The 27,627-nt window shown below is 57.7% G+C and overlaps 1 protein-coding gene across 3 annotated transcripts in view; it reads right to left on the bottom strand.

Moving 5' to 3' along the window:
• The window catches only part of MROH1 (maestro heat-like repeat family member 1), a 54,349-nt gene extending 26,886 nt beyond the window's left edge, over nucleotides 1–27,463 (bottom strand). Inside the window, exons 1-23 of one of the 3 annotated variants that reach the window (XM_010566800.1) lie at nucleotides 27,413–27,463; nucleotides 26,110–26,505; nucleotides 23,914–24,059; nucleotides 23,390–23,521; nucleotides 22,683–22,845; nucleotides 21,193–21,291; nucleotides 15,694–15,845; nucleotides 15,002–15,142; nucleotides 14,199–14,291; nucleotides 12,863–12,941; nucleotides 11,308–11,421; nucleotides 10,893–10,966; nucleotides 10,066–10,185; nucleotides 9,042–9,152; nucleotides 7,830–7,974; nucleotides 7,649–7,689; nucleotides 6,901–7,042; nucleotides 6,523–6,575; nucleotides 5,677–5,784; nucleotides 4,623–4,742; nucleotides 2,024–2,146; nucleotides 796–942; nucleotides 578–604 (exon numbers count right to left, since the gene is read on the bottom strand). In XM_010566800.1, coding sequence (XP_010565102.1) covers nucleotides 578–604; nucleotides 796–942; nucleotides 2,024–2,146; nucleotides 4,623–4,742; nucleotides 5,677–5,784; nucleotides 6,523–6,575; nucleotides 6,901–7,042; nucleotides 7,649–7,689; nucleotides 7,830–7,974; nucleotides 9,042–9,152; nucleotides 10,066–10,185; nucleotides 10,893–10,966; nucleotides 11,308–11,421; nucleotides 12,863–12,941; nucleotides 14,199–14,291; nucleotides 15,002–15,142; nucleotides 15,694–15,845; nucleotides 21,193–21,291; nucleotides 22,683–22,845; nucleotides 23,390–23,521; nucleotides 23,914–24,059; nucleotides 26,110–26,131 — 2,352 coding nt within the window. In that variant the 5' untranslated portion in view covers nucleotides 26,132–26,505; nucleotides 27,413–27,463. The remainder of the gene's footprint in view (nucleotides 1–577; nucleotides 605–795; nucleotides 943–2,023; nucleotides 2,147–4,622; nucleotides 4,743–5,676; nucleotides 5,785–6,522; nucleotides 6,576–6,900; nucleotides 7,043–7,648; nucleotides 7,690–7,829; nucleotides 7,975–9,041; nucleotides 9,153–10,065; nucleotides 10,186–10,892; nucleotides 10,967–11,307; nucleotides 11,422–12,862; nucleotides 12,942–14,198; nucleotides 14,292–15,001; nucleotides 15,143–15,693; nucleotides 15,846–21,192; nucleotides 21,292–22,682; nucleotides 22,846–23,389; nucleotides 23,522–23,913; nucleotides 24,060–26,109; nucleotides 26,506–27,412) is intronic. The other 2 variants (XM_010566801.1, XM_010566802.1) reach the window with 2 other exon arrangements.
• Between the last annotated feature and the right edge of the window lie 164 nt (nucleotides 27,464–27,627).

Genomic DNA, 27,627 nt, shown 5'->3' with positions numbered 1-27,627 from the left:
CCCGGGGGCGTTGGGGGGGGGGGGGGGGGGACCCCCAACCCTCGCCTCCCAGGGCAGACACGGCTCGTCTTGCCACGATTGCAAACCTAAACTGGCTTGCTCCCTCCTGGGGACAGCTCTGCGAGCTCCAGCCACGCAGAGCTCGCAGGAAAGGCACCGCCTCAGCAGAACGGGTGGAAGGCGACAGGCTCAGGTCTGCCCGTGGGCAGCGAGCTCAACCACAGGCACCCGTGGGAGGCCAGCACAGCCTTTGGTCAGCTCAGGATTTCACCGCAGCGGTGCCCACTCGAGCCACGCTTTCACCTATGGCTGCTGTCCTGCCAGAAAGGCATTTTTTTTCCCTTCCCCTCTGCTGTGAGTTTTGGCACTTTCAGGCAACGGTTCCAGCACAGAGGACGGGGCTGGCGAGCTCAGGGTGAGGAGCAGCAGCTCCCGCAGCTCTCCCGGTCACCAGGGGCAGAGGAGCACTGCTGTGAGCACAGCACGGGGCTCTCTCGAGGGCAACCCTGAGCAAGAGGCAGACAGAGACAGCAGGAGAGAGCAGAGAGTAGTTCAGATTTAATGCCTCACACTGTACCTTGGTTTCTACCTTTATTCCCAGAACCTGAACAAGTGAAAAAACAAAACACATTAGCAATGCACGAGTGAGCACACTCCACAGTGAATGACCTTCTCCCAGGGGCTGCCCACGGGTCCCAGCGAGATCCTTCAGGCAGAGCATCCAGAACAGCCTGGCTGCTCCAGCTCACCCAGGTGTGCTCTCCCTCCCTGGGAGGATCCTCCCCAACAGCTTACCTTAGTGTTGAAGTACTGGAAGATGTTCTTCAGGATGTCTGCTTCAATCCTGGACAGCACCAGCTCCTTGGGTGCATACATAGCTACGTATCCATAGCACAGGATCAGAGTGCTCTTTACTTTCTCCACTTCGTTGTCACTGCGGTCCTGTTACAACAGATGAGAAAGTTAACGGGGGGGACTGGTGGGGAAGCCAAGGCTGGCTCTTCCCAGGTCTCACGAGGACGTGGTCTGCCTGACCAGCTGAAGGTACCCCCTAGGAGACAAGGGCCACTCCGAGCAGGTTTCGGACCTTTGCTTCCCAACCTTTTGGTGGTGGCAGAGACCTCCAGAGCCCTGATGGAGCATCAGGCGTCCGAGCACGAGCTGCACTAACAGCACGTCTCTGTCCGAGGCACGAGCCCCAGTTTGCCATCGAGCGTTACCTGTTAGAGCCCTGCGGGGAAGCACGTGAGCCCCAGCCTGGCCAAATTAACCTGGTTAACTACCATGCTAGAAATCAGCATCCACTGCCCATCAACCAGCGCTGCTGAAAGGCTTCACCTGCACCGTCCCAGGGAGCAGTTCATGGCTGACCCTCCTCGTACCAAAGCCTGAGAAGCAGGGCAGGAATGAGGGAACCCTGGCTGCATGAGGGCTTCCTCGCCCTGCTCCCGAGCTCTGGACACCCTTCTACCATGGGCCAGGGTCTCTTGCGTGCCCACACAAAAGCAGTCCTGTCCCTCAAACACCCAGTCTTAGAGTCTGGGAGTTAAAACAGCCACCTGGGTCAGCAGGTCTGAGGAAAGGCTCTCGCTGCAAGCGCTCGGGGTGCGAAACACCCCCGTCTCCTGGGGCGTGCGCACGGCTGCAGGAGCTGCTCGGGGATTTCTGTCGAGCACCAACGTGGGTGACAGCCAAACCACGCTCCACGTCAGGCCGGGGTCCCCTGACGGACGCAGAAGCCAAGTTACAGCTTACTCCAGCCCACCCAGCAAGCGAGCAGCTTCACCGGGACGCGAGTCTGCAGGAGCGGACGGCCGAGAGCTGGGAGCTAATGCCAAGCAGCCTCTGATGCCAAGAGCAGCTCTCTGGAGAGGCAAAGGGTATCCCAGCCCCAAGCCAAACACACCGAGGCAGGAAATTAACTCCTTTCCCGAGGACCGCTCCAGCACACGCCGTATCTGAAGAAGCCTGCGTGAGCCTTTTCCTGCACGCTGTGTCGCAGCGGGGGCCCTTTGGCTCTTACCTTGAAGATACTGAACAGTCCCACAGATTTCTTGAAGACATCAGACCTAACAAAATCTTCCAGCTTGGCCAGGGTTTCCTCCAGGTGATTTATTGCACATATCCCAAAGCAGGAAGCAAGTCCCTGGAGGAAGCAGCGAAAACACATTAGCAGAAAGCTATTAATTCACCAGCCCCAGCTGACACTTAAAGAGAGCCTGTTTATTGGTTTAATTCCCAGCACCTGAGCTGTGCCCAGCTGGGAGCAGTCCTGGCAGCCAGCGCTCCCCTCTCCCAGGGCAGGGACTCGCCTCCAGGGGACACAGGGCACGATAATGCTGTTCTTGTCTGGGTGACAGGCTGGGACATGGCTCGAGAGGAGCCACAGAGGCAGGACAGACACAGCACGCTCTCCAGCGGGCAGATGTCAGCCGCTCCGCGGGAGACGGGAGCCCGGTCGAGTGCTTTGGCTGGAAGCGAGAGCAAAGCAGGCTTAGCAGGTCCTGCCTTTCTGCTATGCCTCCAGGAGGTCTAGCGAGCTGGGCTGAAACTCCATAAACAGTTTATTCAAGAGCAGCCCTTGACGGAGTTGCATAAGCTGGAGCAAAGCCAGGCACCATTAGCTTGTGTTTGCACTGCACTTAAAGGCAGCTGCAAGCGGGGGGGAGCGCTCAGCGGTGGGGAGATCGAGCCGGGCAGAGCAACACAGTGCAGCGATGCTGGCCGAGCGCAGGATCCCACTTGGCTGAGTTTAAAGAGAACCTGGAACATGAGCCTGGCCAGGACGGGCAGGAAAAACTCAACCCTTGCTCAAGTGCGCTAAGCTGTGGCGGTCCGGGGAAGTTCCCGCTGACTGGAAAAAGGGAAACGTAACCCCTGTTTTTAAAAAGGGAAAAAAGGAAGACCCAGGGAGCTACAGGCCAGTCAGTCTCACCTCTGTGCCTGGCAAGATCATGGAGCGGATTCTCCTGGAAACTATGCTAAAGCACATGGAAAATAAGGAGATGATTGGCGCAGCCAACATGGTTTCACTAAGGGCAAATCATGGCTGACAAATCTGGTGGCCTTTTACAACTCCATTACAGCATTGGTGGATAAGGGAAGAGCAATGGATGTCATCTACCTGGACTTGTGCAAACCATTTGACGCTGCCCTGCACAACACCCTTGTCTCTAAATTGGAGAGACATGGATTTGATGGATGGACCACTTGGTGGTTAAGGAATTGGCTGGATGGTCGCACTCAAAGAGTTGCGGTCAACAGCTCGATGTCCGAGTGGAGAGCAGTGACGAGTGGCGTTCCTGAGGGGCTGGTATTGGGACCGGCGCTGTTTAACATATTTGTTGGCGACAGGGACAGTGGGATCGAGCGCACCCTCAGCAAGTTTGCCGACGACACCGAGCTGTGTGGTGCGGTCGACACGCTGGAGGGAAGGGATGCCATCCAGAGGGACCTCGGCAGCCTTGAGAGGTGGGACTGTGCGAACCTCGTGGAGTTCAACAAGGCCAAGTGCGAGGTCCTGCACATGGGTTGGGGTGGTCCCAAGCACAGATACAGGCTGGGCAATGACTGGATTGAGAGCAGCTCTGAGGAGAAGGACTCGGGGGTGTTGGTTGATGAGAAGCTCAACATGACCCAGCAATGTGCGTTTCCAGCCCAGAAAGCCAAGTGTATCCCGGGCTGCATCCAGAGCAGCGTGGCCAGCAGGTCCAGGGAGGGGATTCTGCCCCTCTGCTCCGCTCTGGTGAGACCCCCCTGGAGCACTGCGTCCAGCTCTGGGGTCCCCAGCACAGAAAGGACATGTCCTGCTGGAGTGGGTGCAGAGGAGGGACATGAAGATGATCCAAGGGCTGGAGCACCTCTCCTATGGAGACAGGCTGAGAGAGTTGGGGTCGTTCAGCCTGGAGGAGAGAACGCTGCGAGGAGACCTTATTGTGGCCTTTCTATACTTAATAGGGGACTTATAAGAAAGATGGAGAGGGACTTTTTACCAAGGCCTGTAGTGAAAGGACAAGGGGCAACAGTTTTAAACTGAAAGAGGACAGGGTTAGACTGGACATAAGGAAGAATTTTTTTACAATGAGGGTGGTGAGGCACTGGAACAGGTTGCCCAAAGAGGTGGTCAATGCCCCACCACTGGGAAGTGTTCAAGGCCAGGTTGGATGGGGCTTTGAGCAACCTGGTCTAGTGAAAGATGTCCCTGCCCATGGCGGGGGGGTTGGAACTAGATGATCTTTAAGGTCCCTTCCAACCGAAAACCATTCTATGAGTCAATTCTATGATTTCCCAGAGGAAGCAGCTCTGCCAGCACGCTCAGGGCTGGCAAACAGCACTCTGTCCCAGTCTGGGGCCGCACACCACCTGAGACAGTGTCCCAGGGCATCCCCTGCTTCTCACCCAGCTTCAGAGCCCTCTTGCCATTGGGTTGCGGCAGGTGGGCTCTCTTCACTTTTCTGGGCACATTCACCCAGATGCTGCAACCTACCCTACAAGCTATTCTCCAGGAGATACAAGCCCAGGCCAGGCATGGTGGGAGTGGAAAAAGAGAGGTCAGCATGCTAGGACTGCTCTCCTGGTCCATCAGGATGACCCTTGGGGTGTTTGGTACAACTCCTCCTCACCTCCCTTTCTGCCTCCTCGTGGTATCGGGCTGTTTCCAGGAGCTCCTGGAGCTGCTTTTGCACAAGGTCTTTGCTGGCACATGCCCCAAGCGTCGTCCCGATGCATTTATACAGGAAGTTCTGGAAGAGCAAGAGGAACGTTACCACCCTGTGAAACCCTGCCAAGCCCTCGCAGGCAGACTGAGCTTGGTCACACACAGATTACTACTCGCAGCACCCTGAAGGCGCATGCCCTAAAGCAAAGGTGTAGGACAGAGTCCGGCTGTAAGCAGCTGGGACACTGGGAGCACCAGGGTGCACCAGGACAGAAATCCCATCGCAGAGCAGCGCTCGGTCCAAGGAAGAGCCAACTGCGCTCATCAGAGCCAGGAACAGGTATAACAAAACCCTTGTTCCTGCCCAGAGGGAAACAAAATCACTGCGACAGAGGGACAAAGATTTTCCAGTGATGCCTCTACAGCCCTTGGTGACCAGCCAAGCCAGGCTCAGCTCCGACTGCTCCTCCATCCCTGCAGAAACACCACAGCCTTCAGCAGCCACCTGCCCGCGGGAGACCTCTTCCATCCTGACCCACCACAGCGAGACCTCCCCTGTTCTCTGCCCTCGCCAGCCTGGAGGTGACCACTTGCAGCAGACCCCTGCACCGGTGCAGTCGAAAACGGGGTCATTCGGTTCCTTCCCTTCTGCACCAGAGAGCTCTCTGCCTGGTTCAGCTCGCTTCTTGCTCAGCTTAATTACAGGCCCGTTCGCAGCAGATGTAACACAAGCTGCAGAGACTGTGAATCGGGTCTGACCAGCACAGGCAGACCAACACAGCCTGGCCAGGACCTCTCGAGTCAGCGATTCGGCTGCGGGCTGACCAGTATTTCATTTTCAAGCCTGCCTAGCCACCTCGCTAACCTCCTGCTATTTTTTCCTTCCCTCCTAACACCCCTTTCCCAGCGCCAAGCTGTTGGCAGAAGGATGCTTTCAGAAAGCATCGAGGGCTGGATTGGCTCTGCCCCTGCTAACAGGACGGGCACTGCCAGCCCGTCGATCCCCCCGCCCCGGTCACCTTCTCCAGCGGGAAGCCGTTGTAGCTGTTCAGCTGCCTGCACATCTCCGTGACAAAATGGCAAATCCACGTGTTGTCAGAAACGGCCGCCAGCGTCTCCTGAAGGAACTGCGGGAAGAAGAGCCATCAGCCACAGGCGTCCTAACAAACCTGCTCCTAGCTAAGCGAGCAGCCCCAGCCAGGAGGGGTGAGAGCAATGCAATAAATAAAGCATGTCGGGGCTTGTGTCGGACCTACCCGGACCCTCGTCTGCACCGAGCGAGCACGCAACCCCTGGATCACCACGGGAGGCTGCCCGGCCCTTTGGAAGGCGGGCTGCTCACCCCAGAGAAGATCCTGCCAGCTCACGGCCATTGCCCACCCGTTGCCCACCCCCCTCCAGAAATGTGCCTTTCTCCTCAAGGGTCAGGTCTCTTCCAAGATAAACTGCACCCGAGTAACGCTGCCATCATCAGAGGAGCAGGATGAGCCCTGCCCAATTTTAATTGCTTCTCCATGCCCTATTTTAAGGCTCTCAAATTAAGTGGGGAGACACTCCTGGGACCGCTGTTCCACCAGCAAACCTGAAAGCTCAGTTTTAACTTTTCCTGCAGGAACTGCAAGTCACCCTCCATGCTGACCTGCATCTCTGCTTCCGAAGCGGCATGACCCGGCAGTGTGACAACGAGTGACCATCTCTGCCACCGTGGTCAGGGTGGGCGAGGGTGAATATCTACCCCTGCAGACCCAGCCCATGCTGCTGTCCTGCATGCGAAGCCCTGGCAAGCCCAGCCGAGGGGAGCTCTGGAGTTGGTTGCCCCCTGCCCTCCCACCGCCCCGTTCCCTCCCCGGCACAGGGACCCTTACCAGCAACAGCTTCTCTTCCCACTCCTTCTGGGACAGGGACTTCTCCGTGTTCTCTAGGAGAAAGCACATTTTTACACTCGTTTCTCATCCTCACTGTACATCATGCAGCAGGGGCAGACCATTCTTCAAATGTTGTGTGTCCTGTACTTGACACAAAGGCGCTCCTGGTAGGAATTAGTGGCACCAGGGTGATTAAAGTCCTTATTAAAATAGGAAACGGCACTTCTTCAGAGAGCTTCAATGTACCGAGGGTCATCAGGCTCGTGGGCAGTACCTCACCCTAGTCTTGGACACCCCCAAGTGTCCAGGCACACACAATCCAATTTGGAGAAAGTGACTCCAGCAAAGAGTTTCTCCCGAGCAGAAGCCCCTTCCTACCTTCTATGTGCTCCACCAAGAGAGGGACCTTCTTGTTCCAAAGCTGGTCCAGGGTGGGGTGGACGCTGTAATGCAATACGTTGAGTAGACGCAGGGCAGCTGTCCCCCGGCAGTCTCCTACGTACGGCTGTGACGATACAACCTGAAAGGTTGGGGATGGAACAAAGGGCGTTAGGGCAGAGAAAGTAATCTCCAGGTTGTGAGTCAGAAAACATGAGACAAAACACAGGAATTGCAAGACTGGGAAACGACTGATCACTACACCTCAACGAAATACAGCTTCCTCCTTTTGCTCTAGCTGTTGATAGAGAAATGTTGTCAGGAGAGAACGTGTCTCCATACCCTGGATTCATCCCTGGGCTAAGGGGAGCAAACCCCAGCCTCCCCGGGGCTGAGGAACAGTTCCTCAAAGCCGTGTGAGAACAGCCGGAGATCCGCACTGCAGCATACCCCACTTACGTGGCTCTGGGTGTCTAAGAGGGAATCTGAGCTTTCACAACCCACACGGAGACATCCCTGTGTGCCAAGGGGATGGGGCTGCACCCGACCCAAGAGGTGCACGATGGTTCTGGATACGGGCACCTCTGCCTGGAGCAGCAGGGCAAAACGGGGCATTCACCCAGCCTGTTTGCTGGGGCAGGCTCGGTGCCGGCTCCTCTTAATCCATCTAGGACAGGGGAGGGAAGGGTGCTTTCTTCGGACGTGCCAGTAACCAGAGAAAGGAAGAGCTCTGCCTCCAGGCACTCACCAGCAGTCTCGTCGTTAGAGCATAGGGCGAAGGAAGATTTGCTACAAACAGAAGGGAAAAAAAAACCCATAAGACAGCATCTCCCACCCAGCGCCCACGAAGCAAGCCAGCGACTGCCTGGTTTGCAAACGAGTCCCAAGCTCGTGCACCCCTGTGTCTGCTGGGGGAGGCCAGTACTGACCATTCAGGTCGTAACGGATAAGGGACGCGTTTTCTCCCTCCTCTTGCTTCTTCATGGCCAAATACATGAGGCTTTTGCAGAGCGGGGTCAGGGCATTGGTGAACTGTATCGGGGTCACAAATTCTAGGAGATACGGCCACAAAACCTGCCGGGAGAAAGGGAGCATGGCACTCGCCCTGCCTGCTGGTGCAGGGCAGCCGGCAAGAGCCCGACTGCGGGATGGAGACCCTGCACCAGAGGACGGGACCGAGAGGGAGAGGAGGGGGAGGATGCCAGGTCAAAGGCCTTTTGCTGATGGGGAAAATCCCCGAGTCCCTGAACAAGAGCACTGGCTAAGGGAAGGGAGATGTCTCCGCTGCCTGTATTCTACTCCAGCAGCAGTGAAGCTCCAGCCTGAGGGTGTTCCCTTACATAGAATCACAGAATGGTTTGGGTTGGAAGGGACCTTTAAAGCTCATCTAGTCCAACCCCCCTGCAATGAGCAGGGACATCTTCAACTAGATCAGGTTGCTCAGAGCCCCGTCCAACCTGGCCTTGAATGTTTCTAGGGATGGGGCATCGACCACCTCTTTGGACAACCTGTTCAGTGTTTCACCACCCTCAGTGTAAAAAAAGTCTTCCTTAGATCTAGTCTGAATCTGCCATTTCAGCTTAAAACCCTTACCCCTTGTCCTATCGCTGCAGGCCCTGCTGAAAAGTCTGTCCCCATCTTCCTTATAAGCCCCCTATTAAGTATAGAAAGGCCACAATAAGGTGTCCCTGGAGCCTTCTTTTCTCCAGGCTGAACAACCCCAACTCTCTCAGCCTGTCCTCACAGCAGAGGTGTTCCAGCCCTCTGATCGTCTTTGTGGCCCTGCTCTGGACTCACTCCAACAGGTTCACGACTTTCTCGAACTGAGGGCTTACAGCACCTCTGCCCTGCTCCAGCCTTAAAGAAGCCTGCGGGGAGGATACACACGGGTCCTTGGGAGGACAGCTTCCCAACCCAAACCTCTGCCCTGCTCCCAGAGGGATGGGAATAGTGGCAATAGCTCCTACAAGGGTTGGGAGCGGTGACGACCCGTCCCGCCTGGCAGACGGGCCATCCTGCACATTGCACGGATCGTGCGAGCTGCGCCGAGAGCAGCGCAGGACGCCCAGCGCACGGTGCATGCACGGTGGCCCCGGGGCCAGCGCTGACCACCCCAGAGGCAGACTGCTGCGCACACTCACGTTGTTCATCCTGTCAACTGTCGTGCTAAGGAGAAAGAGGGTATTGACGCTGATGCTCTGGACGCTGTCACTAGTGAGGTCATCGGCATCCGCCGGCTGCTTTTTGGGTTGCTGGAAGAGAGGAAAAGCGCAGGTCAACGCGCATGCTGCGGCAGGGCTGGCAGCCAGAGCAGCTCTGGGTGACTGCCTCGCCAAACACGCTTCCCAAGCCATCGAGATGGCACGCCTGGCAAACAGTGTGCTGGCAGGAATGGACAGAACCCAAGCACCTCCTGGTTGGTGGCCCGTCTCCAGCACACGCTCCAGCTCTACCCCTGGAGCTCAGAGGGGACTGCGGAGCTCCTGCAGCCCAAACCATCGCCCCTGCTCCACTTTGAGGGGCAAAGGGATGAGCCCAAGGGTGCTTTTAGTCGTGCCAATGTCTCTGCACGTGGCTACATGGGGGGCAGGAGGTGGAGGTCCTGCCAGCACAGCCCCCATGTACTGGCTGGCATCCTTTGGATGCAGGGACAGCTGTCCCAATGGCATCTCTCCCGCTCCTGAGGTTTGCCCCCGCTCCTCCTTGCTCCAGAGGCAGGAACCACAACACGACACCGGGGGAAAGATGGGGAGGAAGCTGCAGCGCTGCTGCGTGAGGGCTGAGGTGGTGGGGACGGCAAGGGGAACATCCTGAGGGTCTGAGGTAGGGAGCCTGCACGGGGACAGAACTGCGGGGGTATAGTTGGTTCGGATGCTTTGGTCCTAGAGCAAGGGCTGCCCTGGGGAGGGTTCAGGGTCGAGAGGCCACAGGCGAAGCGAAGCAAAGCACGCAGGCTTCTGCCAGCTGCACGGCTCTGCTGAGGACAGCGGGGGCCAGAGCTGGGATGGGAGAGCTCTACAGGCTGCGTTGCACATCCACAGACCTGGGTACTGGGCTGTCTCCACCACGGGTCTGCCTAAATTCGTGCTGCAGGGAGCCAGAGATGTGCACAGCCCCACCTGGGTACCTTCCCTTAGGAGTTTTACCGCACCTGGACGTGCTTACCGCATCCGAGGGAAGGGCGCACTGGCGGACGAGGAATTCCATCATCGCTTCCCCGCCGGGCTGCTCCAGGTAGCCGTGGTGAGCCATGGCGCTGATCACCTGCACCACGGCCCGCTTCACCTGCGCGGGCAGAGCAGCGGTACCAGCATCGGTGCGGGGCAGAGGGGAGAAACTGCAAGCAGGGGGGTTTCTGCCTGCTGCAGGGTCCTCCTCACAGCTGCCCTTCACCACCTCCTCCTTGGTAGTGGGGAATGTTATTACGGGTCCTACACAGCCCTTCAACTGGGTTTGGGCTCTGCCAGCAAGCAACCGGGCACCGCACAGGACAACGGGGTCAGCTGCCCGCGGCTCACGTCTGTGGGGTTGTCCGGAGGGGACCGGACAGGAGCCCACGGCCACACCACCCACCGCACACGGTTACGTCTGGCAAAGCAAAGTTTGTGTTTTGCAAACAGGACGCGCCCCGAGATGGCGTGAGCTGAGTCACCGGCAGCCCGGTGCTCCTGGCAGGGCCGTGAGTTTTGTTCCCTTCGGGCAGGACCGCGCTTCACGTACTCCCTGCTAGGCAGGGCTGCCTACGCTCAGACGTGCTCTTTGCACAGGGCACAGACGGAAAACGAGTCCCCGTGTGCTCCCCCCGTTACTGGGGGGGGCATCTTCTGGGCATGTTGGCAGAACTGCCAAAACCCCAGCCAGGAGAGAGGTGAGCAACAGGAGGAGGCAGCGGAGGACAGCCGGGCTGGCAGAGGGAGGGGGCATGGCTGTGCAGGGCCCCAGAAATAAACCCCCAGCCCTGAAGTACCCCGTGGAAAAGCAGCTCAGCTTACCTTATTGTTGCTGTCTTGCAGAGGAAGTTTCATAGACGAAAGAATAAAGGGCTTTTTAATCTCCATTTGAGAGGCTGAAACAAAGAAGACAGACTCTGAAGCTCAGGGATGCTCTTGAGCTGCCAAGGACAGAGCTGCTGATCCCAAACATCCCCTTTCCCCAACAGGGAGGGCTTTGTCCCTCGCCCCCTTCCCAGCTGGCCAGGCCACCAGACTGGCTTCCTTCTTCCCTGACCCTGCAGCCAAGGATGGGCTCACCTCCTCATCCCGGGTCCCAGCAGGGGAACAAGGGGACTCACAGAAAAGGACCCATCGGAGGAAGGAGAAAGCCTTCCTGGAGCCCCTCCGCACCTTCCCGCTTCGAGACCCCGACAGGGATCGCAGCCGGCCGGGTGGCAGCCGCCCCGGTACTCACGGGCGCTGTTGATGATTTGCCTCATGATGAGGAGCGTCCCCACGCGGGTCCTCTCGTTGCTGCTCTCCAGCTTCGGGAGGAGGAAGGCCAGCACGCGGTCAGGGAACGAGCAGGCTGCGGGAACCAAACCCACCGTCACGGACACGCATCGCGCTGGTGCACAGCCTAAAAATCTGGGACGCGGGCACTCCATCCCCGATGTGGACCCATCCCATCCCACGTATCCCTACGTGCGGTGGCGGGCGGGGGGGTCTGCGTGCCGGCTACGCGCGGCAGGGCTTTGCCTGCTGCATCAAATGGCATGTGGTTCGGAAAGCACCGCTCCTCCTCTCCTGGCCAGGCAGCCCCCCGGGGAAGCAACCTGGTGCCATGCCACCCCACGACCCAGGCTAACCGGCCCATCCTGCTCCTCACATCCAGATCTGAGCTTTTCTCCGGCGCTTTTAGCACATTTCCTGCGCTCTCTAGGGAGCTGAAGGAGTTTAAATTATACCTTGCAACAAGTGCCGCTCCGTCTGTCAAAACATTTTGATTGTTAAAAATAAAACCAGTCTATGGATGCTGAAATTGGAGCAACACTCGTGGGCATTCGAGAGGCGTGTTTGGGGAGGGATGGGCTGCTCCGAGGCAGGGTAGCCTGAAGATTGCTCAGGCAAAGGCAGCTCGGCTGCAGGTTTGCCTTCATGAACGCTAGCAAGAAAGGGACATCACCCGTGACTCAGCAGCAGCTTGTCACACCACTGCTCTTTTTCTGGCAACTGCACACACTGTCTGTGCCACAGCCATTTGGTGAGGAGAGCCAAAACTGGGGGAGGCAGGGCTCCAGCCACGGAGCTCCACGCGCAGGCTGGGAACACATAAGCTGTAAGTCAGCCCGCACCTCCTGCTCAGGCCAACCGTAGGGGACCTGCTGTGCTCTGAACGTTTGCAGTAACCCGGGATAACAACTGCATTAGCTGTACACGAGATACAGCAACAAGGAGTACGGATGAGCAGGGTACCCCCAAAGTCAAACTACATCTACTGCCCCTGACCACAGGCAGGGCATGCTGCAGAACCTGGCTCCTGGAGAGGTCTCAGTGGGCTGGGACAGCTCAAAAGGCTCTGAAGAAACCTTTGAAACCCAGCCAGGCACTTTTGGGAAGGTCCCTGGAAGGGGAAGATCAGGCCTGAGCCAGCAGTGAGTTCCAGGGGAGCAGAGGTGGCCCCAAGCTCTTCCTCAAAGAGCTCCAGCTAGAGATGCTCTCCCGGGACGCCAGCCTTTAGGGACACACAAAGCTACTGCCTTCCGCAAGCCTGAAGCCACGAGCTAGAGCCAGGATGGAAACTACCACCCTTCCCTCCCACCCATCTCCCCACACGGCTAAGAGATGTCCACGATATCCCCCAGCTGAGACCAGGGGGAACAAACCCCTCCGTTCAGCGCACACAACTCCTTGGAGAGGACCACGAAACACCAGGAAAAACACCAGCCACGGTGAAGCACAGCCGCACCGCTCCAAGGGCTTTGACCTGCAGGCGCAGCAGGCTTTGGGACAGCCACGTCATCCCTTACCCAGGACAGTGAAGCATCGAAGAACCTCAGTGTGATTTTTAACAGTCAGGGGAACAGATGGATCTGCAGGAGCACAAATCTGTTGGAGAAACAGCTGCGGTCAGGGACGTTACCTGGAACAGGCGCTGGCAGACTGCAGCCCCAGCCCTGGAGAGGCAAAGCCGTGCGTGGCGCTGAGATTCGGGGCGGACAAAGCCCTGGGCTGGTGGGTGACAGCATCCCACGACACGGATGCTCAGAGCGGTGCTTTCTGCCCGCTGCTGGCCGAGCAGAGCTCTGCCTGTGCTCACAGCAGGTTAAGTCATCTCGGGGACACCACTTGGGAATGAGGTGCCTGCTCAGGAGCTGCGGGACCTTCCTCGTTTAAACGTGCCCCACCACCCAGGTGAGACCACTGGCCATCTCCTCTGGAACCTCTTCAAAATGAGTCAACCCTTCTGGGTGCTATTAAAATAATTCAGGCTCGTAATTCAATTTACATTGCAGCAAGGACAACGTGCGCCTTCTTATTCTGGTCTGCCAAAAAGACACTTTGGTCTGCAACTGAGCCAGAGCTGCTGTCTGAGGCCGGCCACATCTCACAGCCCCAGAGCTGCCCCTCTGCAGCCACGAGCAGCTTTTGCCTGTCAAAGCCCATCACCAAGAAGCAGTTCCTACAAATGGCACCGTTATTGCATTCGGTTGTTATGCATTGCTTTGGTAAAGTCTGTATTTTAAACGACCGCCTTTCTGCCAGACACTTCCAGGACTCACAGTCATTTAAGCATTAAAAAAAAAGCATTCAGACTTGTTTTAAGCCCTGAGAGCACGATTTTAAGAGTTCAGTAATAGAACAGACCTCGCACCCCTACAGCTGAAGAATGGCTGAGGAGGAGTCCACGCTCAGCAGCCTGAGAAGGGCTCCTGCACGCTGCTGCACGGCTACTGCCCCGTGATGAGTCAGTGCCTTCGCTTATTCTCAGAGAGCAAACTTTCTAAAAGGTCCATTGATTTTGAGGTGTTTGTTTTCAATCTGCTGCGTAACCGTGCAGCCAGAGCTGCTCTCACTTCAGACAATATGACTGTGCATATGACTCCTTCAATAGATCAGACACCAGAGCCCGAGAGCTGGCAACACCACTGGTGAGCGGCAGAGAAGCCGAGAGCCTCAGAGGGGCACGGCCAGGGGACAGAAAAGCCGAGCAAGCTGCATGCCCCCATCTCAAGCGGATCCAGGGGAAGCCTTGAGCCCTGCAGACCAAGCTTACAGCCAGGCTCCAGTGTTACACCTCGCCAGAAGCCCACCTTCTTAACCCAGCACCCTCCTGGGGGCAGCCGGTCCCTGCCCAGCCCTTACCTGGGGGTGCAGGGTGCCCAGGAGAGAGTCCAGCTGCACATCAAGGCTGCGGCTGCCAATGTTGACAGAAGCTTCCAGGATCTGGCAGAGGCTCTGCTCAGCAAGAGACCAGGTTGCAGTTAGCATCAGGAAAACACTTGGGCTCCAGAGGAGGACGGAGAATCGTGACCCCCGTGCTACGCCAGCCCAAGGTGGGGGGCTGCAGGCGAGAGCAGTGATCACGAACCCACCACGGCGGCAGCGAGCAGCATAATCCGTCTTCCACGGGGGGACACAGCTCAGGCGTTCCCCCGATGCCGTGGCAGGCAGCCACGAAGAGACACGCCGGCCGCTGCGAGCCACGGCTGGGTGCATGGTGAGAACTGGGCACACGGCAGAGTGCCCGGAGATGGCAGCAGAGATGGGCTGCAGCCCACTCCATCCTCCCAGATCACTGGGCACAACTCCCTGAGGCTGGGGCTCAGCAGCAAGAGGGATCGCAACGCAGGGAAAGGGAATCTCGTGTGGAAAAGGCAGCCGCAGCCCAGTCCGCCTGGGTGGAGGCACAGCACGAGCTGCGTGATGCCATCGGTAAGGTAAGGACTAAGATGGTTTTGCTGCTGCTGCTTTCCCATGAGACCACATGCTCCTCTCTGGGACGGGCAGAGCTGCTGCTCAGCATCCCTCCGGCACCGCTGAACCACAGCCCAAGCCGTGGCAGCGGGCAGAGGTACGCTACCCACCCTGCGCCCCAGCAAAGCTCCCAGTCAATAGGGTTGGGGATGAGTCCTCGGCCAGCAACACCAGCACTCAGAGCTGCTTACCTTGGATATGTAGAAGGCCTCCGTGTGCTTCTTGTAGAGGGCGAGGATGCCTGGAATCAGCTTAGGGAGCTGCTCCTCCAGCTTTTCGCTGGGCATCAGGTAACTCATAGGTCCCATAGCCTCCACCACGGCCAGCCTCAGCTGCAGGGAGAGATCGTGCGTTAACAGTGCGGCCAAATCCTGGACGGAGAGGCCTGCCACGGCATTGCTCCGCTGCTACGGAGCTGCTCTTCCTGATGCTTCTAGGAGCCTCTGAGCAGAGGCAGGGAGAGTATTTGCCTGGCTTTGCCAGCCTAAGCACAAGGGGTGCTCAGCAGAGAAGGGGGATGCCTAAATAAGTCAGCCATGCCTGCAGAGGACAAAACCTGGCCAGCCATCTCCCAGCTGTGGCGTATGCCCTGAGTGTCCCCCAAAGGGCTGCAGAAGCACCCCATCCTCTGCTTTCCAGCAACGGGGAGCAAGGGACCCGTTCCGCACGTGTCACATATGGGACACGAGGACAGAGGGGACCCAGCAGAGCTGCAGGGCACAAGGAGAAAAGCATTCAGCCCTAAATGGGAGCCGGGGGCTTGCTCTTCTGGGGGCCACATCCTTACGAAAGAGCAGAGCTGAGATCCTGCAAGGCCAATGTCAGACTAAGAGCCCCCGACTCCGCACCCAGGGAGGTCCCACCGTGCCCCACGTCCCCCCACCTTGGCTTCCCGGTGCTGCAGCCAGCTGTTGAAAAGCACTTCGTACGCACTGAAGATCTCATTTGAGAAGGTGTCCTTCCTGACCGTGGGGTCCGGGGCCTTGTCCAAGTTTGCCAAGTACTCCTGGATGCTCTCACTGAAGTGCTGCAAAGCTAAGAGACAGATCGCGCAGTTAGATTTTCCAGGCGTACAAGACGGTGTTTGTTCTAGCCCCTCCAGAAAGCAGATGGTTGACGTGCTGTTTTACTGGGCAGCATCTCAAGGGATAGCAGATGCACCAGGACTCTCCCTGGCAGGCTGAGAGACTTCCCAAGAGGTGCCCTGGCTACAAGGCATCCTGGCAGGCAGCCACGCCAGAGATACAGGCTGCTTTATGCTTCCCGGGCCAGGGCTGATATAACCAACTCCAGAGACCCAACTCCACTGACCCACAGGAGCCTGGACTTGCCACATGGGTTATTTCTATGCATTCGTTAGCAGCTAGGGCAGCCAAGCCCTATTACATCCTCGCAGCCACAGGCAAGCCAGAGCACCGCGCCTCAACAAGTTTGTCTGGTCCCTGGGCCAGCAAGCACTGCATGTGAGCACATGTTATTTTTCTCCTGTGAATTGGACCGGTGACAAGAGTACGTTTACGTAAAGGCACGCATCCTGGCTCAGATGCAAGGCTCAGCTAGAGACTGCTGACTGCAGGGGACACCCATCTTCCATCTCCCCCCCGAGGAAGCCTTTGCCACGGCTTTACGGGTTCCCCAAAGCTTTACAGAGTTCCTGGGGCAGCTGAGGGATCACCTAACACCAGGAGCAGGTCTCAGCTGACATCTCCCGAGGGCTCCGAACACCCCCCTAGTTTTACTTTGGAAGTTATCCAACAGTGGAGCGCACCAAAAAGGCTCCTGGAGCTCCTGTGCAGGAACGTTGCTCCAGATGATCAGCACAAACCTCTCCAGGCTGAGCCCCGTCCGACCCACAGCCCCAGCTGGACGTCTGCCCATCCCTCAGCTCCTTCCAGCCCTGTCCCTGGGACCCCCGGGCACCAGAGCACACCTGCACGGACCCGGCTTTCCCTCCGCGTGCTGCTGGGGGCATGTGTGTGCTCCCTTCCTTAATCCACTAATGCCCAGTGAGGCTCTTCCAGCTTTCTCACCCTTTGCTGGCCGTTTCCTAACGAAGGAAGCGGCCTGGGGCTTGCGGAGCTGTGCTGCTGACCCGGCCGGGTCCAGAGCCCTGGCTGCCGGCATCGCCACAGGCCATCGAGGACCAGAATGGGACCTGTGAGGGGTGATGCTGAGGCACAGGGGAGAGGAGAAGGATCACAGCCTGCTCAAGGATGGACGCACCTCACCTGGCCCAAGCCCTGGCTCAAGCAGGGACATCCGGAGCAGCCTGCCTGGGACGAGCTCATCGGCCCCTCTCCTGCTACAGAAGGACAGCTCCTGCGGATGATCCTACAGCAGCAACCCAGGGAAGGGGCCGCTGCACCCATGGGATACCCACAGGACCAAGCAGCCCCGCTCCTGCCACAAAGTTTCTGAGCAGGAGCCTGCTCAGCTCCTCCGGGGAAGGAGACCTTACAAGCCACGTCCCACACTAAATGGGGCAAAGAAAAAAGCCCCACAACGGCCTGGTAGCCCAGGGAGGAGGTTTCCCCGCAGTAAGATAGCAGGAGAAGATAGGAGGCCGAAGGAAACAAGCGGCTGGCCCCACGTCGCAGCAAGATGTGACGGAGGAGCGCAGCGTTTCTGGCACAGGGACCGCCTGGTGCGGTCCACCGGGTGCCCACGCTACCCACTGGGGACTCTGGAGCCCGGTCGTGCCTGAGCCCTCAAGCCCATGGGACAGAGAGTCTGACATGGCCCCCCGAGAACGCGAGATGACTCAAGGGCACGCCAGCTCTCCGGGTCCCCATGCTGAGCACAAGACTGATGCACCCACGTTATCGCGCCCAGAGGAGGAAGCAGATTCCCGCAGGAGGAGGAAGAGGAGGAGAGGGGGCTCCCAAGGAAAGAGCCTGGGACCCTGCCCAGCACCACACACCGAGGCTGACGCGGCCGCGGTTGCACAGCCTCCGCTCCCTCCTCGCCTACAGCAGATGTTTATTTTCAACCCGGTAGGATCAGAGATGCTGAGTCACTCCGCGACCTCGTACCAAAGCCAGATCATTTCAATCACATGCCTCCTCACCCTCCCTCCTGCGACCCAGCCGGCGGCACGCAAGAAAGGAGTACTGCAAGTACTGCCCTGCCTGCTGGAAGAGATCATCATCATCATCACCACCCTCCGGGCTGAGCCCTGGTCTTCTGCTGCGGGTCAGGAACCCCCCAACCTGCTCCCCACGGCTCAGACAGATGGGAAGGGCTTCCCTGTGCCGCAGGGAAGATGGACCACCAGCAGAAGGGTCCAGCGCTGCGAAGCAGAGTGCACGCTGCCGGGAACGCACCTACAGTGGGGCAGGTCCGGCTGCTCTTTGGGCAGAAACTGAATTCCCACCGATACCCACCTCAGAGGGGTCAGGAAGGTTCCCAGCTCACCTCTGTCACACCCAGCACCTTTCTGGAGCAGGGAACAAAATCTAGACCCTATCTGTACTCCATTTTCACTCCATCTTCAGGCTGGAGTCAAAATACCCTTGCTTAGGTTGAGCCCTCCTGAAGTTCCTGTGAGAGGTTTGTCTTGACAAAAGTGAACATCTCTAGCCAAAAACGTCACCTAGAAGTCCTCCCCCAGCTTAAAGCCAGGTGGATGCGAGGGCAACAGGCAATATTACGGCTGGCTTTACTTTTTTTTGGTTTGTTTGTTTTGGGGGTTTTTTTTTGAAAAAAGCTTGTAGCCAGGAGCCCAGGGCAATTCCTACTCCAGCCAGCAAGGTTTTAGGACACAGCTGGGAAGCTCATTCCCTTCCCTACAGCGGGGCCGCTGAGGGCAGCACCACTCCCAAGGCAGAAAGCGGTACTTTGCTGGCTCCTCTAGAGCGGTAAAGCCAGCATCACATCCTCGCATCCATCTCTCCATCCCCGCATTCAGCCCAGATCAAGCTCCATCTAACTATCCTGTAGCCTGGTACCTCCCTGCCACTGTCCCCCTGCACTGGGCCACCCTGGAACAGCAAAACCACCCTGAGAAGATCTGCCCGTCTTGCATGGTTGTGCTGACTCCAGAGTTGCCTCAACTGCCTTTCAGATATTGAAAACTTTGGCAAAAAAAATTATACAGAAACCATACGGAGCCAGAAATCCAGCACGCCTGCAGGCAACGTCTTCCGAGTTTTGCAGGCAGCTGAACCCCGCTGGCAGCAGGCAGCTACCGGAGACGGGACATCCCCTCCTGGCATCCTAATACCCACGCCATGGCCTCCTCACGCTTTTGGGAAGGTCTGGGGAGGCACACCTGCCTATACTCAAGCCCTCAGCCCAGGTTTTCGCACACTCCGACGTCCGTGGTGGACAGGAGCGGTGGCGAGGACTGACCATGGGCAGGCAGGGATTTTGGGATCAGGGCAGGACCTGCTCCTGACCTGCACGGGGCTCCTTAAATACGCTCATCCCCCTGTGCTCCCCAGCACTGGCAACGCTTTAGAGACTTCACGTGCTTTAAGATGCGATTAAGAGGTTGCAAGTGTGCTGCAAGAGCAGCGAACTGACCATGCCTCGGTGGCAGCAGCTACACGATCGTTTTGGGAGGAACACGTGTGGAGCCGGGACGTCACGTTTCTCGGGACCAAGCAGGGAGAGTAGGGAGCAGAAAGCCAAAAGAAGGGATTGCTGGAAGCGATGAAGGAGGAAGAGCGGCTGATGGCAGAAGGCTGCTCTGGGAAGAGCCACCCAAACCTCAGAAGTGAGTTTTACCAGCCCCACGGGCCATGCTGGTCCTCCCCACCACACCCGAGCAGAAGGATTCCTTTCTCACAGGGCCAGGCACCGCTGATAAGCCGTCTCGGACAGGAATAGCAGCAGACCTCCCGTCTGTAAACACACAGCCCGCTATCTGCAGTCACCCGCAGCCAGCCTAAACTACCTGAGCTGCCAACACCAACAATCTCCGTGGCTAAACCAGCTCAGGGGTTTGGTTGTACTTGATCGAAGGAGGATGCTTCATATTCACAGATCGCCTGACCTTGGCTTTGACTTTCTGAGAACACACCTGGACAGAAACAGCTTGAGAGCTGCACTTTCTTGCTTTGAGCTCAACACAACAGAACAAGAGCTCTTAAGTTGAAGCAGCCCTTCAAGTCCGACAGTGTAAGACTGTTACTAGACTGCAGCGGATCCCAGTGACGAGTTCAGACACAAACATCATCGTTTCCAGGAGAAAGAGATGCTGCTGAACATAGTCCTACCTCCATCCCTGCAGTTTACAGGGCTGCTCGGGTGGCTCCCACTCATCCCATTCATTCCTCGACACACAGAGCCACACCAGCATTCCCAGGCCTTGGATGCAAGTATCAGCAAGAGATAAGAGCGACTGCACCAGTGGTGTGCTCCAGCAGCTCCCGTGGTATCTGTTAGAGCCCTTGAACCTGCGCTCCCCCAGACCACCTTTTATTTTTGCCCAGCTATGGAAAGAAAACCACAAATCCTGAGGATCCTCTGCTGGATATTAACAAGGCTGTCATGTCGTGCCCGCTGAGGGCTGCGGACCGTCCTGCGGTCCGAGGTGCAGACGCTACCGCCCCACACTCAGGAGAACATCTCGCTGGTGAACAAACACAAAGCAACTTGGACCAGGAGCCAACCGCAATGGGCCACCGTGTCCAGGTGAAGGTGGATCAGCTCCAGCTGGAGACCGAGGGACGACCAAGTAGGCTGTTTGCCAGCTGTGTCAGTGCTGGTATTTCCACATCAAACCCTGCTGAACAAGCGGCGGCTTTCAGCAAGCCCAGGGCTGGAAGAAGGCGTCACAAGAAGAAAGCCCCGTGACATCCTGCCAGCCCACCAGAAGTGTCACATCCTGAAAACGGCTTCTGAGAATTACAGAACTGGCTGGCACGAGAGCTGGCCTGGCACCGTTGCTGCATCCCAGCCTCCCCACAACTCCTATCAGGGCTAACGCTTGCGCTGTTGCAAGGTGCCAGATTCGTGGTCTTAATAAAGGGACAGTCTGGTTTACGAGAGGGTCTTAGGTAACACATCCCTCTCTCCTTCCACATCCCACTGGGCCGGTCACCTTGACCTGAGTCAGGACAGCTCTGGCTTATCTGTGTGCTCTTTGCCAGAGGAGAAAGTGAAAGGCACCAGTACTCACTGGGCTACGAAATGGGAGTGACAGGGATGAGACAGGAGATGGAGAAGACTTTTGCTGGATCCCAGTGACCTAGAGCGGACAGCCATCCATCCCTCCCCAGAGCCAGCCAGGTCCCTGCTCCCGGACATTCAAGAAAGGCCCATCCGAGCCACCTCTCCAGCCCCCATCCACAGTCCCTCCTTTTCCAGAGAAAGGAAAGAGCCTCCCACAACACATCTAAAAATCACTGCAGTCTCAGAAGATCCAGAAAAACCTTACCATAGCAGAAGACAGACTTCATGTGGTCCTGTTTGGCCATTCCCAGCATGGGCAGCATCGTCCCGAGGATGGAGTTGAGAAAAGGCACCATTCCAAACACTGGGAAGGAAGCAGGAGAGGCTCACTTGCAGCAAACACACAAGTGCTGCTCTGCAGCCACCCCAGCCTACGCAGGACGCAGATCCAGCAGGATTGCACGGGCAGCCAAAGAAACCCAGCTCGCCGCAGCCAGGAGCCCGATTTTGCCACACAAGAGATGCCAACAGCCCCAGCACACAGCGGAGTCGGCTCTACTGCAGCAGCAGCTCACACCCCTGAAATTCACAACCGCTTCTCAAAGTCGGTGAGCTACGGGCTACGTCCCACCTGCTGCTGGCATCAGCCAATCTTTCTGCAGCCAGACTTCTTTTCAGAAGTCCTGTCCTAGAATTATCATTTTTAAACTTGGTCTTTCTGGGCTGGCTGGAGACAAGAGCCCAGCAGGGAATTCTCTAAGGACGAGGGCCAGGCAGTTCCAATTCCCGCTGCTTTTAAGCAGCAGCCATTTTAAAGAGCTCAGCTGAGCTGTGAACCTGAGCTGCACTGGATTTCTAAGTTCAGGGCACTTTTACAGGGACTCAGCTCCTCTGCGCTCTGGGCATTGCCAGGCACATGCCAGGTGCCCCCTCTCCTCCCCAGGGCTCCAGCAACCTCTGCCCAGCTGGACAGAGAGCATCCCATCCCTCCACCCCCGTGAGGAATGCTTCCTCCAGCTACTGCAGGGACACACGGACAAGTACCAGCACCCCAGGGCAGAGCCGAGGCCTCCACCATGGCTTTTCCCTTTTCCCCAGGGCACCAAGAGGAGCTTGCCCGCTTCCAGAGCCACGGGGAGAGCAGCACGGTATCAGGAGCTCTGCTCTGGCTGCTGCAAGATGAGCCAAGACAGCTGACGCTGCCCACTCGTGCTCCCCTGTGACCCTTAGATGAGGGACTGCCCTCAGCTCCCCATCTCAGCGCTGGTGACGGAGTCCCAGCAGCTCCCTGTGAAGAGCAGCCAAAAAGAGAGCAGGGTTCTCCAAATCTCCTCCCAATGCCAGCTTCCCGCAGCACTGGCCTTCCTCTTCTTGTGCCCCATCTCTTCTGAAGAGAAGGGGAATAAAGGACACCACAAGGAAGTCATTCCCATTGACAGCACTGCTCCTTGCCATACTGGCATTCACTCTTTTTTTTCAGCACATTTCTTCACCAAGTCATTTTGCAAATGAGCATTGAGTGCATTGAGCAAACACCTCAATTGTTTAGCAGCATCAAGTCTAAGCTGTAAGATCCCGAGAAGTTTGTTTTGAAGCACGCTGGCTGGCTTAGCATGTGCAACGCTGTGGAGGTGCCCCACCACAGAGCCGTTCAGGTACAGCGTGAACTACGACACCCGAACCACACAACCCTTCCACAGGTCTTTCCAAAGCAGAGCAGCAGCCGCACACAGAGGCAGCAGGTTGCCAACTCACCGTTCGACACGGAGAGGTTTGCAAACGTCTGCATGACGAAGTAGTGCGGCAGGATCCCTGGCTGAAATTTGGTGAGCACCTCCTCCATCACCTTGTTGATGAAGCGCTGCCCCACCGCAACAAGGACGTTGCTCGCGGCTTGCTGCCAGTCCCGGATCACCTCCTGGCACGGACGGAGGAAACCACATCAGAACAGACACCGCGTCAGAAGCACGGCCTCCCCAGGAGTCTGCTTCTGCCTCATTTAAATGCCATGCGTCACGCCTGGCTCCAAACGCCATGGGGAATTGCACAGGGCGGGCTAAGCAACAGGCTCAAGATTCAGACGTGATCTTTTTCCCACATGGACCTGCAGCCTCTCAAGGCACTGCCTCCTTCCTGCTCTAATACCCACCTGCCTGCCCAGGTCCTTTTCAGCATCCAAATTTTATGTAGCTGTGTATGCATGCCATGCTGGAAGAAAACCATCAGCCAAACCATCCTCATCTCTCCCCAGAGAGAGGAACGTAGCCCATCCCTTACTCCTTCCACCATCCCAAATCCAGAAGACTACATGTAATTAGCCCTTTCCTTCCACAAAAGGGGTCCCAGTAACTGCTACCCCTGCGGCACCCCCAGACACGCAGCATTTACTGCGACAACAGCATCAGGGGCAGAAAGGGCCTGGCCAAGAACAACAGGAAGAGCTAGAGCTTCAAAGGTCATACCTTTGACTTGGTCATTTCATTAGATGCCAGGAAGATAACCACCTTCGCTGTGCTTTTGTCCAAGAGGGCAATGTTGTTCTTCACCACAGTTTCCATTGCCTTCAGGATGATCACCCGGTGAGGGTAAGCCAGCTGAAAAGGGAAGGAGAAAGCGGCCGGTCAGCCAAGCTGAGCAAGGCACCGCAGCTGCCCCAGGGCAGGCGAAACCTGCATGTCCCAGAGCTGCCCGGCCAGGGACCAGCTAGCATTTCCACCACACCGCCTGCACGGGAAAAGGCAATGACTTGGACCACCAACCAGCTTTACTCCGTTTCTCATTCACGACAGCGTATTATCACGGTTTCTTCACCTGCACAACTCCAGCGCCTTGGACCAGACTTCTTAGCCAGCTGGTCCACCACTCTTGTCACCCAGATCCTCCCAGATATCTCCCTCACTTGCTGATAGAGCCAATATCCCTGAGCTGCCCAGAAATATTTCTTATGCTGCTGACATTCCCAGGACCAAGCAGAGCAGACCCCTACCTTGTCATGCTGCCGGAGGTACTCATCACAGGAGTTGAGGATCTCCTCCGGCTCGGACTCCCCCAGGTAGCACAAAGCATTGTAGATCTGCTCCTGGACTAGCGGGTCCTTATCTGTTGTGGCATCCATCAACGTCGTAGCAAGCCCTGAGCAAGACAGGCAAGTTGCAAAGATTTTTGTATTCCCTGAACATCTCCTGGACTAACAAGAGCAGCAACAGAAGAGCCTCTGTGCATTTTCATCCATCCTTCCATGAGCCTTGTGCACAACTAAATTAAGCTTTGCTGGCTCTTTTGTTTCCCACTCAACAAGCACCTACCAAAACCCTTTCTTCTGGGCTCACCACCCAAGACAACTCACCTTGAAGATGAAGACACCCCGCACATGGCCCTTCCCTATTCCCCAAGGGCTCATTCATCCTCATCCCCCAAGCAGGGCTGAACGCTTCACAGGTTTTTTACTGCAGACCCTGCAAATACCACTCAGCACTGCGTCAGCCTCTGAGTCAAGGTGAACTTGGCTCTAAGGTTTCTTGCTGGAGCAAGGAGAAGGAGGGATTTATTACACTGGAGATTTGAGACCAGGGCTGGGAAGCAGCACCGGGGCACGGGCTCCGCTCTGCAGCTGGGTGCTGGCACCGCCTGAGGTGCCTGGGGAACCTGCACAGGGCTGACACGACGTGGGACCTACCACGGGCACATCCTTGAGGGTCAGGGGCTGGAGGAGCCCTCTGGCCCCCGTGGTCATGCCGCTGAATCTCACCACCAGATGAGGCTCTACGAAGGTGAACGGACGCCATCAGTTAAGAGCTAATATCTGGCAAAGATTTCCCCAGCCATGCTAACCAGCTGCCACGTGAGAACAGCCCCAGGAGCGCAGGTGATGGTGGCCCTTGTCCTGGCCCCGGGGCACCATCCCCAAGCAAAACACCCGTCACTGCCTGAGGTTACGGGGTCCCTATTAAAAAGGCCGCCCCAACGGTCAATCCGACAGCGGGACGGAGCCCACCGAGGTCCTGCCAGCGGCGAGCCAGGCGCCTGTGTTGCTGCTGTGGACCAGAGCTGCTCCCTCACACCCACCAGCCAGCGACTCTGCTCCAAGAGCCTAATTGTTATTGTGGAGCGGTGAATTTCTCATTAGGGCCTTTGTCGTAATAAGGTTAATTAGTTACAGAGCAGGTCACCTGCAAGCTCTCTGCAAAGAGCCCGTAGAGCACCACGGGGCCAGCGACCGCACACGGCCTCCGCGATGCCACAGCCCCTCGTCCGAGGACGTGCCTTCACGCGGGGATGCGAAGACCCACCGGGATGCCCAGTCCTGAGGGGACGCCACGCTGCCTCAAAAGCATCGGCAGCTGTCCCCGAGGCTGGAACGAGGAAGGTGACAGCATCTCTCGTCCCCTCCCCTCCTGCTGCGGCCAGCACTTCCAGGCCAGGAGGAGCTGCCTGTCCTCGCATCGTCTGCCTGAACGGCCACACAGTCCCGCCCCATGGCCGAAAGATGCCCCACTTTAGGGGTTTTCATTTTCCAAGGGGGTTGTGGAGATGTTTGCCACGCTGTCACGTTAAAGCCAACGTGACCTGGTGCTGCTGCTGAAGGTAATCCCTGCTCCCACCCCAAGCTACCCCTTCCCCGTGGCTTAATTAAACCAGAAAATTCTTTATTGCCCTTAAGAAAAGAGAAAAAAAAGGGGGGGGGAGATTAATTTCAAAGCTGGCTGGGATTAATATAGGAAATGCACAAGGGTTTAACACCAGTTTAAACATTTAGAGACTATTTAAGCTTATGCAATTTGCAGCAGAGACAAGGCCCGAGATTAATTTCTAGGGCAGGGAATTACTGTGCACAGAGAACCGCTCCCTCCTCCCATCCCCGACCAGTAGGTCTCTCCAGATGCTGCAGAGATCTACAGCAGCCCGGGTCCGGCAGCTTCGCTGTCTGCTCCACCGCAGACGGCGGAGGCAGAGCTGAGCTCCCCCCAGGGCACCGACGAGGCAATTTAGCCTTATTAGCGAGAGAGAGAGACTTCCCACCCGGCTCCGTCCCCACGGAAGCGGCGCAGAAAAGCTGCGCTGGAGCCGGGCAGAACGAGCAGCCCGAGGCGAAGGGGGGCTGTGGCTGGAGGGAAGGAGACTCCCACGGCAGGGCCGGTGCACCAAAGCCCCTTGCCCGCTCCCACCACGCTCCCGTACTCACGTTTTATCCGTGACTCCATCATGCTCCGTGTTTTCAGCTTCCCCACCAGCAGAAGGCAGTTGGCAGCTTCCTCCGTCTCAAACCCGGGGATCCCTGGGGAACCTATTTTTACACGCTGCCTTTACTTTCACGGAGAAGACTGTTTGCGGTTCCGGTCCGGGTCGGAAAGCCAATGCTGGGCGCAGCGAGGTGGAGGAGATGCTCTACAGTAGCCGTGGGGAAGGCAAAACAGCAGTTCCTTGCAGGCAGACGATGACCTGCCCGAGTTCTGCTTCCGAGAGGCCAGCAGGCAGCAGGCGCTGCGCTTCCATCGGTCCCCAGCACCGTCCCTATAGAGGTCGGAGCCGGAGGGAGCGCATCCCGGGTTCCGCTCCCCTCCACGTCTTCCTTCGTGACCTGCAAACGGGAGGACATTTTACATCAGCGAAACAGACTTAGAAAGCTAAACCACCCCACGCCATTTCCCCTCGCGTTATTGCGAGGAATCGCTGTTTGTAACCACAGCCCCTAGATTCGGTGAGATGGTGTTAGCGATCCCCTCGCGCGCTGCAGGAGCTGAGGCCGCGCTCCAAATATTTGTCCCTAAAACCAAGAAGAAAAGGGAGGGAGCAAAGTTTCCAGGGATGGGGGCCCTGCCATGGGGGTAGAGTTGGGTCTAGGTCCTTTAACCGACCAGCTCCAGGATGGACGAGAACAAGTTTTCAGTGAGATAAGATTTGAGGGCCGACATTCAAGACTTTCCCTTCTGCCCCAAGCCCGGCGTTGCCTACGGAGCCTTCTCCACCCCGGCCAGGTCAGGCAGCCAGCCAAACCGGTCCCAAAGGGCTCGTTGCCCGGCTTTGCCGCGGCACCCCGACCTTTTACAACCCCATTTGCCTCCCCTACGGAGCGGGGACCGTGTCACGGAGGAGGTCGAAAGAAGGCAAGCCTCGCCGTGGCTTTCCACGGGAAGAAACGCAGCCGGGAAGGGAATCCCACCGCCCGGCGTGGGGGTGGGCTACGACCCTCCCGGCTTCCCAGCGGCGGGGGGCTCTGGCAACGGGTACCAGAGCTTCGCCCTCAACGGTGGGTCTCCACGGGGAAGCCCCACGGGGGTTAATTTCCCCCGGGAGCGGGAAGGCTGGAACGGGGGGGCTGTACCGGAGCGGTACCCCTAGGTCCCAGAGCCCCCCGAGGAGAGCAAGCAGCTCCCCACCGGCTAGGGAGCGGGCAGTACCGGGTCCCCCCTCGCCCGTCCCAACTACCCCCTCTACATCCCCAAAATCCCCGCGTCCCCCTCCCCGCTCCCACCGGCCTCACTCACCGCGGGAGCCGCCGCACCGGGACCTGCTCGGCCCCGCCCCCGGCGCCGCTTCCGGGTACGCGCGCCACGCCCCCCTTTGCCACGCCTCCCCAAAGACCACGCCCTCCCGCGCAGGGTGACGAGCGAAGATAGGGTGGGCGGTGGCTTTGCGCGCCGGCGGGGGCGGTGTCGCTCAGCTCCGCTAGGGGGCGCCGGTGGTGCGGTACCGCACCACC

The sequence above is a fragment of the Haliaeetus leucocephalus genome, unplaced genomic scaffold, assembly GCF_000737465.1.
Source record: "Haliaeetus leucocephalus isolate CR32 unplaced genomic scaffold, Haliaeetus_leucocephalus-4.0 Scaffold218, whole genome shotgun sequence".
Taxonomy (NCBI): Eukaryota; Metazoa; Chordata; class Aves; order Accipitriformes; family Accipitridae; genus Haliaeetus; species Haliaeetus leucocephalus.
The sequence above is the reverse complement of the archived record's forward strand: the minus strand, read 5'-3'. Positions and strand labels throughout refer to the sequence as shown.